At 41.3% G+C, this 11,877-nt stretch overlaps 1 protein-coding gene across 1 annotated transcript; it reads left to right on the forward strand.

Moving 5' to 3' along the window:
- The first annotated feature begins 392 nt into the window (after nucleotides 1-392).
- apbb2a (amyloid beta (A4) precursor protein-binding, family B, member 2a) lies at nucleotides 393-11,700 on the forward strand. Its single transcript, XM_008293121.1, has 6 exons — nucleotides 393-489; nucleotides 6,537-6,612; nucleotides 8,923-9,003; nucleotides 9,119-9,234; nucleotides 9,366-9,548; nucleotides 9,811-11,700. Exons 2-6 carry the CDS (start codon nucleotides 6,540-6,542, stop codon nucleotides 9,985-9,987), a joined length of 630 nt encoding a protein of 209 aa, XP_008291343.1. The 5' UTR covers nucleotides 393-489; nucleotides 6,537-6,539; the 3' UTR covers nucleotides 9,988-11,700.
- Nucleotides 11,701-11,877: the final 177 nt, after the last annotated feature.

Here is an 11,877-nt window from a genome sequence, read left to right on the forward strand (position 1 = left end):
AAGGTACAGTAAATGCTGACATTCTCCTCTTATGGGAGAAACAGCCGGCCACTGCTTTCTTGGCTTTCCTCCCTCTTTTCCCTCTGTATTATCTTTTCTCTCCACCAGTTAATTGAAAACTTTCCTTCCTCATATATAATCATAAATGTTACACGGCAGCTGGGAAATGTAAAGAAACTTAACTTACACGGTTGACTGAAATTGAAATCAAAATAAATTTACTGGCAGGAAAATCTTGCTTACTGATTGTTACTTAGTGCCCCTTTAACCAAGAAAACATTTGGTTTGTGTGCTGTGAAGGTGCATTTTTGAGTTTGTCTCATCTGCATTAGAAACTAACGTGCGATGATTCCTCCCTTCCGTCCACGCTTCAGGGATTTTGCCTACGTGGCCAGAGACAAAAACACGAGGGTGCTGAAGTGCCACGTGTTCCGATGTGATACTCCTGCTGCAGCCATCGCCACAAGTCTCCACGAAATCTGCTCCAAGGTGGGTGTCATTAGCGCCGCCGCCTCCACATGAATGAGCTTATCTGCTGCTGTGAAACAAGCCATCAAGCCTTAATCAGTGCGACTATTACGGAGAGAAAAAAAAAATCTTCTGTTCTGCTGATGCAGTTATTCAGAGCTACTTTTAAGGCTGTAACTTAGATGATACTCTTACATGTATGTTACAGGAAACTAATAGCCAGGACTGCGGACACGTTTGCGGCGCCCTGATAAGATTTTTGCTGTCATTTACTCAAGAAGTAAGATCTGAGAGGACAGATAGAAGGAAGTTTTAATAGCCCCTACAGTGAGAAGAGGAGATAAAATTCAGGTTACAGAGCACATGCAGTGTTTATTCAGGGAGTTTTATCTGTGTGTGTGTGTGTGTGTGTGTAGTAACAGTGCATTATCCCGCTCAACGACAACGAATCCCATGAATGCAGCACTTGATTCACACATTCACATTTCCTCTCTCGCTCCCAATCTTAAAAAAAAAACAATCATCTTATCTAAAATCAAGGACATTGCACACATTGCATACTACACAGAGCCACCGTAAAAATGACTTCTAATGTGCAAATGATTTTAGTGGATATAAAAATATACAGAGCTGCGGTTCATGCAAGGCCACACATTTTGGTCCATAAACGCGACGTGACATGAAAGAAAAAGTGAGAGAGAAGCTGCTTAGTGTTTGGGAAAACCACCACACACTTCAGTAAAATTGACAGAGAACAGTGAAATAATAGTGGCACATTACTGGTGTGACAGCAAACATGCCAGAGAAACATGACAAATTGTTTTTTGGGCCTACACAGCAGCAGCATATCACCCAGCAATTAATAGCTTCCATGCACATACAAGAGTTCCACAACTGGTCGCCATTGGTACAAATCACAGAGTCTTGAGACTTGTTTGTCTTTCTGCTACTGGCAAAATGTTTTCGGTGATACCTGAGCCCAACTTAATGTCCTGACCTCAGTCTCGGTGTTATAAATTATCATTTTTGCATGGCGACGCTTCAAAAGCCTGACCATAACCATAAAACTCATTATCTGAACGCACTAATTGTGACACTATTCAGTTCAGAGTCATGAAAGAATTACAAAGTCTAAACTCTCGACATGAATCGCAGCTGCATTTATTCAATTAAAATCATATGCACATTAATAGATTCTAATTCTTGAGCAGAGGATTAAAGAGTCAGTTCAGAAGAAATGCTTTCAGCAGGATGAAATTAGATTTTATGAGCTGACCAGGATCCTTGTAGGGACATTGATAGATGGGTGTAGTAGCGTGATACCGGCATGTAAACATACTGGATGATGTTATGAAGCTGTGAGGTTTGATGATAACAAATAATCCCTCATTTGAATTGCCTCCTGAAGAGTGTAGGACTCCACTGCTGTCTGAACTCTACACTTATCGTGAGAACCAGAGGTCCAGTTTTTTTTACGTATCTATTGGCTGCTTGATCCTCCAAACTTGATAAAAAGTTTGACTTTAAATCTATTCATCTTCCCCAAATCATAACTCATCTTACTTTGGTGATCCCTTGACTTTCTTTTATTGCCATTATGATGTTGACACTCTACCCTTTTAGTGGAACAATAACAACTGTGTGGATTGTGATGAAATTTGCCACAGATATGCAAAGTGCCCAGAGGATGAGCTATCGAGGTTTTGGCGATTCCCGAGGTTTTCCTGAGGTACCACCAGGATGTCAGAGTTTCACTGTGAAATATCTCAACATTTTATTGGATGGATTTGCACAAAAATGATTCCAACTTACTTTGGTCTCCCCCTGACTTTTGTTTCAATGCCACCATGAGGTTAAAATATAGGATTATGAGGCAAATGTCTCAACAGCTAGTGAATTTATTGCATTGAAACACCACACCATTACAAACAATGGACATATGAGGTACCATGAATCATTAAATAGTTGTGATTAACTGATACCAAGCATGCTATGGGACTGTCTCAATGATGCATCGAGATGTAAACAACGCTCTGTCAAGATGCATCCCCCTACCTTCAGAAATCTGTGTTAAGAAGCTAGTAACAGTACAATCCACTGGCTTTATCATTTACATCCAGCAACAGGACTAAGATTCACATCTGGTATCTATGGAAACAAGACCATGGTTGAAATGACTAAGTTGCACCTCAGTACCTGCAAGGATATTGGCTCACTTTTCTCCTCCACTTCTCTACTCTCCAGTTTATGCTGACAGTCTGCCTATCATTAAGAAACTGCATATATTCTGTGCTGCTTCACAGAGCTTTCATCTACCTGTGCACCAGATTCTGTCCAATTCGATCCAAATTCCTTCATTTAAAGTGTCGGCCACACTGTTGCCCAGATGAGCAGCGTGGTCCAGGCTGAGTTTACCAGTGCCAATCAGCCCAGTTTCCTGTTATTAGACTCCATCATTACTGCCAGTCTGGTCAAGGCCGGAGTCTTGCTGGTGTGTTTTTGTCACAACAGTTGTGGCATAGATTCAGAACCCGACAGTCAGGGCCAGCTGGAGGTTTCTGACAGATGACCTCAGCAGAGGCCTAAAAGTAGAAGAACTGGCACGACCCATTAACTGGAACTCACCCACATTCCTGGTTCAGTGACCAGTGATACTTGTGACTGGAGCAGGACTTTGATGACAGTCAGTTGAGGAGGTCTGCTTTTCTTGGAGACATCTGAGTGGTATCAAACACTCAGATCCTTTCGAGCTTGTCCATACTGTGAGGTACTGTCATGGGGATGCTTCAGATACTGGAACACATTAAGAGCTCCATTACGACTCGTATCCAGCTGAAGTCAAAGCCCTCAAGGTCAAGCGCCCTCTTCCGGCTGACAGCCACTTGGCCTCTCTTGCACTACATTTGACCGAGGCTGCTCCATTCGGGCCTGGAGCAGGTCTTGGCAAAACTCTACTGGGTGCTTTAACGCGCTTGCAGAGACTGCCAACACATGCTGTGCCAAACCAAACATTTCAAAAATGGCAACCGGCACACAAGCCATACCTACCAGACTGCTGGGCATAAGTTGAAATAAACTGTGGGAACGATTTCCCATTTCTGGGGCCTGATTTTTTGCCAAGAAAATGTCCACATTGGCCGCGTCAACCAGCAAGATGTAGTGGAACTGTAAACTTGTGCAAAATGCATGACTAAAAGTAGTCCCTGAAAAATATCTGTTTACCGTTTTTGAGTAATGTCTGTGAAACAATTAAGTATGCAGGTGTTGGATGAAATTACTGGGCCTTTTCTTAAAAACAGAAATTTTACATTCATGACCTGTAAAGGTGAATGTAAAGGTCTTAAGGTGGCTCTGTTATGCAAGGTTTGGGTCTATTTGTCTCTTTAGAGGAACGAGTTGCTTTAAATCAATACAAAAAGTGATCAGCTTTGTCCCATGACAAAATATTTTTATCCCGAAGGGCATATGACAAATGCCCCAGTCCACGGGGCATTAGGAGTCACTGAACGGATTGATGTAAATGAAAAGTCTGTTAATTATATACTCTGGCGTTTCACATCAGATCCTAAACCCAAATAAATCCTTTTGGAATATTTTGGACTGATGTGTTAGACAGCAGTCTCCAGTACCATGATCAAAACACTAAATGAGGTAATATATTTTGACAGAGTGATGTTCATCCCTCCAGTAGAGTTCAGAGACTTGGGGAATCCAAGCCAAGATGCTGTTCTGGCTGCTTCAAAGGTGGTCCAGCACTTTAGTAAGATCCTTGATGTTGGCTTTACCTTTAATTTGCCACCTGTCTGTATGTCCTTGACTCAGAAAGTATTGAGAGACAAACCAAGTGTGACACTGGAATACCAATTCTACCTCTAACATAATGAAGGTCATTGAGTGATGTGCAGCGTAGTGGTAATATACAACACATAAACACCACTGATGCTTTTTACAGCACGGATACTGAGACTACACTAAACACACACAGTTCACTTGTTTAGAGACCCTTGGCTTTTCACACACAGAGACACACACACACACAGACTCACACATGCAGAGACACACAAACACACACACACACAGACAGACATAGCCCTCTGGATATAAAGAGACACCAGCCTGTCCTCAGGCCAGCAGTGACCTGGAACTACAGATCTACTCGCTTCAAGGCGTGTCGACCCATTTAGAGAGAGAAGTTTTTTTTCCCCCCCCTTTAATTTCTTCTTATCTGTATCCCCAAACTGAAGCAAGAATGTGCATCGGTGTGTCTGTATGTGTGTGTGCGAGCGTGGCCCTTCACACCTTCATACTGCCTATTTTAAACACAGTGGTAGTTTTCTCTTTACTGCAGGGGAGAAACTTGGTGACCTGAGCCTTGCAGCTGCGCAGCGAACTGAACGGGCCTCCTCGGTGTGTGTGTGTGTGTGTGAGAGAAAGAGTGTGCGAGTGCATGCGTCTTCTTGCATGTTCCCCGGTGAGCAGAGTTGCAGACTCACCACGGACTTTGATTAATGACACCTACAATTAATCAAGTATCTGTAGCAGGAAGCGAGTGCGGTGCAGGGGCCATGCAGAATATTCAACACTGTTTAAAGAGTGTGTACACTGCAGCAGGAGAAAAGAAAATAGAGAGAAAAGACAGCTTCTTTAACAGTTTTAGGTATACTGGTTGGCAGAGGAGAGACAAAAGAGTAATGTTGTATATTTTTGTTACTGTGAAAAAAAAATCCCATTAAAAGACTAAAACTAACAATTACCTGATCCTATAGCATGTATTACCTGATACAGCTTATTCCAGTGTACCACAAGATTCCATTGTTGTCCAGAAACTATTAAAAACAAATCAATGGGCCACACCATTACACTGGCTGACATGAGTACTGTAATCTATTTGGATTCCATCCAACGTACGCTCTCCTGCTGCCTTAAATACTCAGTGTAGTGCACCAAATCTGTGGCTGAAAATAGTCCTCAACAAATACACTATTTACTTCTGTTAGAAAAACTACACACCTGTGATCTGTTCGATCTTTGGTAGACATGCATTGCCTTCAGTGAGTGTTATAGATAAAACAGGGAAGGATTGAGAAATGGACCGACAGTTTTTTATTTTCAAGCTTCACTGAGTAATTTTTTGAATGGATAAAAGCTACCAAATATTCATTCATTGTCAGGATTTTAACCCCTTAAATGCTTGTTTGTTTAAATAATCCTAATGCTTTTTTATGGGGGAAAAAATCAATATACTGAATGCAAAGAGTATTTATTTTATTTTTTATTTTTTTGGTTTATTGCAGTCTGGGATATTACATAGATTCTGAAACATTATTATTTTTGAGCAGTGTAAGATTAAAAAAACTCAGTCAGAACCTCAAAGACAAATGTTTCAGCACAAAAAAAAGCCATTAATTTTTATGTACTATGTTCCACTTTCACTAAGTATTTTTTGAACCAACATCAGTCATGATCATATCTACCAGATATTCACACATTTTCAAGATTTAAACCCTTTGAATTCCAGTTTATTTCCTTATAACCACTGTTGTTTTGTATGAAAAACATAAATGAAATATTTTCAATGTATTAAATGCTAAATGTTTTGTTGAATATTACACTCTGACATCTGTCGGTGATTAGCTTTTTTTTTTTTTTTTGCAATGTCAGACAAAGAAAAACACACAGGACCTTAAAGACATCAAAAACTACCATCAAACTATTCTATTTTAAGATTATTTTCCACTTTCACTTTTTTTTACATATTTCTTTTTATCAATAGAAAAAATATAGGATGAAGCCAGCCTAATCCTTTAATATTTGTATGCTTCAGCTGTAAGTCTAATTTTCTGGTGCTTAGTTATTTGTCAGACAATCTTATTTGAAGCCTGTTGTGCCTGTTTTCAACCAACATTACCTTCTTTTTTCCCCATTCATATTCTGATTGCTTTCCTCTTCTCATTTTTCTCACACCTCTTGTCTTCTCTTTATTCCCTCTCCTCTTTTTTTTTTATTTTGTTCTTCACACTCTATGCTTTCTCCACCTCTGTCTTCATTTTTCCTCTCTCTCTGTTCAGATTATGGCTGAAAGGAAAAGTGCCAAGGCTGCAGCTGGCAGCTCCTCCCAGAACGGCTCCGATGTACCCCTACAAGGTACACAAACCCACAGTGGTGTTTCCATCACTTCCCGATGACATTTGTTCCCTTGAGACTTTTGCTAATTCTAACCATAACTACTGTTTGCCTGACCCGAACCTTTACCATAAACAATGAAGCCTTCAACTTAAAGTGTAATGATTTACACAATGCAGACTTGCTTTTTTGTCCCTGAAAGGGAGGCAAGTTTCCACAACGTGACTGTGTAAACAGATTAATGTCCCCACAACATAAGTAATACAAGTTCACACAAACACACACACACTTTATCTTTGAGTCATTTTCTTTTGTAATTCCCTCGTGAAAGAACTGGATTTGTCAGCCGTGTGCTATCTTTCCTGTTGTGGTTTCTGTTCTCCCACTACAGCATTCCTCCACATCTAAAGCTACGTATATGCGCTTTTATAAAGATGACCTTATTGCCTCAGGAGCAACCATGGGCGTTTGTTAATAGAACAGATAGCAGTGTTTGGTTCACTTACATACAGATAATGCTAACTCCACCTTGTTCGACAATCGCAGAGCGTTATCCTCACTGCACTAATTCTATTCGCAGTTTTCCATTTCTTTTCTAATTCTCACTGCATGTTCCTCTGAGTCCCAAGCAATTACAGGAAGACAGAGAAAAAGCCCCAGCGCTATTCATTCTCAGCTATAACTTCAGCTGGCGTCTGCTGAACATGGGGGAAAGGAGCTCCAGCATCAGAATATAAAAGAACTATATCGGCTCTTCACTTACAGAGGCACTCGACCTCATTAAAACCCAATTAGTGTTTCTTTGAGGCAAGGCCTGGTGCTCCACAGACCCCATCCCAACCTCAGGATCAAAGAACTTATTGGTAAAGGATCCCTCACATCTTTTAAAGCTGTAACTTGCTTGAGCGCATAGATTCTTGACTTTTTAAAAAAAACAGTTGGTACCCAGCGAGATGTGACGCCCTTTGCTGTCGATAGACCAGTCCATTAGCTCTAGAGTTTGTCTACAACTGGCTTCGCAGTGGATGGAGAACAGCTCCAGTTGTTGCCTGAATTGGTTCTCTTTAGGGTAGCTGATGGTGCACAGTCCTGTGTTGGGACTCAGCTGAGGAGATTAGTACCAAATGAATTGGGGAGATTAGCACCAAATGATTTGGGATGAGCGCCAACTCCAAGATAATGGCCCTGCTGTCCTCATCAGATCTGGTCTGTCTGAGATTTCCTTAAAAATGGGATTAATGTATGAATAGGCTTTCACAATTCATTGTTCATGTAACTACAGTTTGCACAGCTTTAGCAGTATACACCAAATATATGAGATATTAGGGGAGAGTACTCTGTGGACATGGATCCAGGCAAAAGCCATTATCGCTACATATTCGTACTTCATACCCATTTGAACCTGACCACTCAGGTTTTTGAGCAACCAGGTTATCACTTAATCTGATTTCTTTTGCAATCAAGTTACTCAGACCTACAGGAACTGCTGGGTTTGGCTGTAGGTAAAACTTAGCATGCGTCTGACCACATCAAACTTAACCAGTGTGGTCAGATTTCAAGCAGAGAGATCTTTAAAACACTGCTGTTCACCTGCTGCTACATCAACTTTGAAGCGTAAAAATCTAAATGTTCTATGGCAACCATGCAACAATACCAATGTAAAGGAGAAAGCAGAAATTGACAAATTTCCGGTTCCAGTTAGCTCACATTTTTGAAATCAATGTGACAAGCAATAGAGCAAAGTCAACTATTCATGTCACCATTTATTGGGCTCTTTGTGTTCTTTTAGTGGTGATTTTTTAAATTAATTTTCTGATTGTTTCCTTCAGCACATTCAAGAATCGGCAATCTTCAAACTGTTAATCACAGTTAACTCCTTCCTGTGTTTGGCATTTTATCATCTTGTCAGAAATCATCCCAAGCTTGTAAAGTTAATTGTGTGTTAATACGGAGGTCTCGAGGGCAGAAGATGTTAACATTTATGCTGACTGACATGCAGGTGATACGGCATCATCCTCATTTATTGTTTATGGCCGTCTTTTACAAGCCGTCGTGTAAAGTGACACAGCTGGGTTTTCGCACAGAAACCATCCAGCTCTCTACAACCCTGCATGTTTTACTGTGTGTGTGTGTGCTTTTTTCGTGCCCTAATCATGTCAGCAACACCCTAAAATATTAAAATATTTAGCAGTGTTTGTTTATTTCTCTACTTTAAGCCAATTACCATGTTTGGACATCTCTTTTGAAATTTTGTGTTAGATGTTGTTGTGTGACAAGATTTTCGGTGGGCGATCTGTGTGTGTTCTAATGTGGGGATTTCTCCCACTGCAGAGTTTCCCATGCCAAAGACTGAGTTGGTGCAGAAGTTTCATGTGCTGTATCTGGGGATGACATCTGTTTCTCGACCTATAGGTAAAACTGAGCCCATACTGAAATCTATACGCACATCATTAACTGTTATGCATCCTGCCATAAACTCCTCCATCTGCTGTCTCACTGTTCAGACTCTCCTGTGTTTTGTCCCCAGGTATGGACATCATAAATGGGGCCATAGACAGCCTCCTGTCCTCCACAGGCAAAGAGGACTGGACTCCTGTCATACTGAGTATTGCTGACACCACCGTGGCTGTCATCAAAGAAAAGGCAAGGGAGTTTTTTTTTTTTTTGTTGTCGCTGTCCTGGGGACCAGCAAATAAATAAAAGATGTGAATGCTTGTCAATTAGAAAGGAATGTCTAATAGAGCTCTGACTCTCCTCTTTTGATGGCTGTGCAGGAGGAGGAGGAGGAGGTGCTGGTGGAGTGTCGTGTCCGTTTTTTGTCCTTCATGGGTGTCGGACGGGATGTGCATACATTTGCCTTCATTATGGACACAGGGAACCAGCATTTCCAGTGTCATGTGTTCTGGTGCGACCCCAATGCTGGCAGCGTGTCTGAGGCTGTGCAGGCAGCTTGTGTGGTAAGTTCTGAAGTGTAAAAGTAATTCATTGTGGTGTTTTAGGGGTTATTTGCTGGATTTTGTTACACTCTGACAGAGGCAGCAATTCAGCAATTTCCCCAAGTTAGCTGCAGATAGCTTTATATGTAGTTATTTTTTTTGTTGCATTTTTGTATTCATTGTAAAGGTAGACAATGGAAGAGAGAGGGTACTGACATACAAGAAGGGTCCTTGGCTAGATTCCTAACCATGGGTTTAACAGCCCTGTCCTCTTCTTCCTCAGCTCCGGTACCAGAAGTGTCTGGTGGCACGGCCGCCCTCCCAGCGTGCTGGCTCTTCCACCTCGCCCTCTGCAGACTCAGTGACCCGGCGGGTGACCACCAGCGTGAAACGCGGCGTCCAGTCTCTCATAGACACTCTGAAAACCAAGAAACAGCCGTCAGAACTCCCCCAGCAATGACCGTCACCACTGACCACTGCACCCCCCACGCCTCCCCCCAGCCTGGAAGCCACTCACACTATCGCCACAACAACACTTAATCAGTACCAGCCATGGTAACCAATGATGTATATACAGTATAACAAACATCACTGCAGTTAAAGGAAAGAAGAGCAACCCTCAAATATGCCTGATGATAAAAAAGAAAAAACAAGAGCGCTCATCTGTTTCGTGTGAAGGATTGGGAGAAAACTGGTGTCACTGGTTGAACTTTGACCTTTGAACGCTGCTTTGTCCAAGTGGAACCGACCTCCTGGACGTGGATTTCCGAGGTAGATGGATTACTTGATGGCACACTCTACAAACAGGACACAGGATTATACAGAAGAAGAAAAAAAAAATCTAATTTCTATTTATGGACTGGTTATGGAGTCACTCATTGGTTTACTCACTTTTCTTTCCATCTCTGTCCCCTTCTGAACTCCTGGACTGGATGGGCTACAGCAGCCTTCCAGGACGAAAAAAAAAAAAAGGTGTTGTCTTGCTGTCATGGGCATTTGACAGGTGAATGAGAAAAGCAACCAAGAGCAGACAGACAGTCAACAGCCTGCAGCTGCCCACCCAATGGCATAAAAATGTTTCAATCCCTTCGACGTGTGACAGACTTGAACAAGACAAAAACTTAACATCTCCTTTATTGAAGATTTAAGTGATTGTAATAATGAAGTGTATGTAAATGATTGTATGTAGGAAGAGAGAATCTAGGGCACAAAACCTGTAGATATGAGGGAAAGGTGAGATGTTGGCGACAGAAACTGGGACAGAAGTGGGGTTTGATTTTGCATGTTTTCTTGATGGGGTATGTTTTTTGTTGATGAGTTAAGGGTCTTGATATGAAGACAGGTGAACACAAAAAATAGATGCTGTCAGCACAAGTCATCTCCACTTAATCATGACTGGATTTACACTGGCACACAAACATCTGGCCTATTCCTCACCCCTGCCTACCGAGAAGGCAAGTCTCTACGCCATTTACGAAAATACAATTTAGAATCATCAATCAGTCCCTTCTCTAATGGGCGGGTAGATCAGCAAAAAGAAAGTTAAACATTTTTAATGTGTTTTCAAGCTTTAAATGAGTTAAGATTGTAACTTTTCCTTTGCATATATTGTAGAAAAAATGACTTTAAAACATCAAGAATGTTGCATTGCTTCTGTTCAAACTTTACAAATTCCTCAGGAATCTTTATGCAGATATCCAAGATTTATGTTAAAGCGAGAAATTCCAAATCTAGGCTTTGACTATGGCAGATGCAAAGCACCCGTGGCTGTATGAACAGCAGTGCACAGTAGTGTTCGCCGTGCTCGGATGACACGGAAAAGATCAAATCTGTGCCATACACTAAGGATTACCTTTTTTTCTTTCTTTTCCTAAGTAAACCCAGCCAGTGTACTCCCACTCACATACAAAATATACACACACAAATATGCACATAGAGCAGTAAAAAAAAAAAAAGTCACTGTCACTGCTGTCAAAACTTTTTACAATGCTCCGATGGCTCGGGGCCATCACCTGCACTCAATATGAACTCTGTGAATGCAGTTTGATCTAAATGGAAAACACTCAAAACAAAGGAGAGATTCTATAAATCATTTCATTTCTGTTCGTCACCCATCTCTACACCGTGTAAATGTAATCTGTTGTGACAATAAATGCATTACCAAAAGGAAAAAGGAGCAGCTTCTTGAGTATGTCCTTTAATTTTTCAGGTCAGTGGAACCCTGGTAAAAGCTATTCATGGTGTAGTGACATTAAAGTGACATTGGCCAGGCCCTATAAATGTATACAGCTTGACTTGATTCTGACTGTGGCAAGGTTGTTCTTTATGGCACACAAAGACATTATAATAA

The sequence above is a fragment of the Stegastes partitus genome, unplaced genomic scaffold (genome assembly GCF_000690725.1).
Source record: "Stegastes partitus isolate 25-593 unplaced genomic scaffold, Stegastes_partitus-1.0.2 Scaffold860, whole genome shotgun sequence".
NCBI classification, from domain to species: domain Eukaryota; kingdom Metazoa; phylum Chordata; class Actinopteri; family Pomacentridae; genus Stegastes; species Stegastes partitus.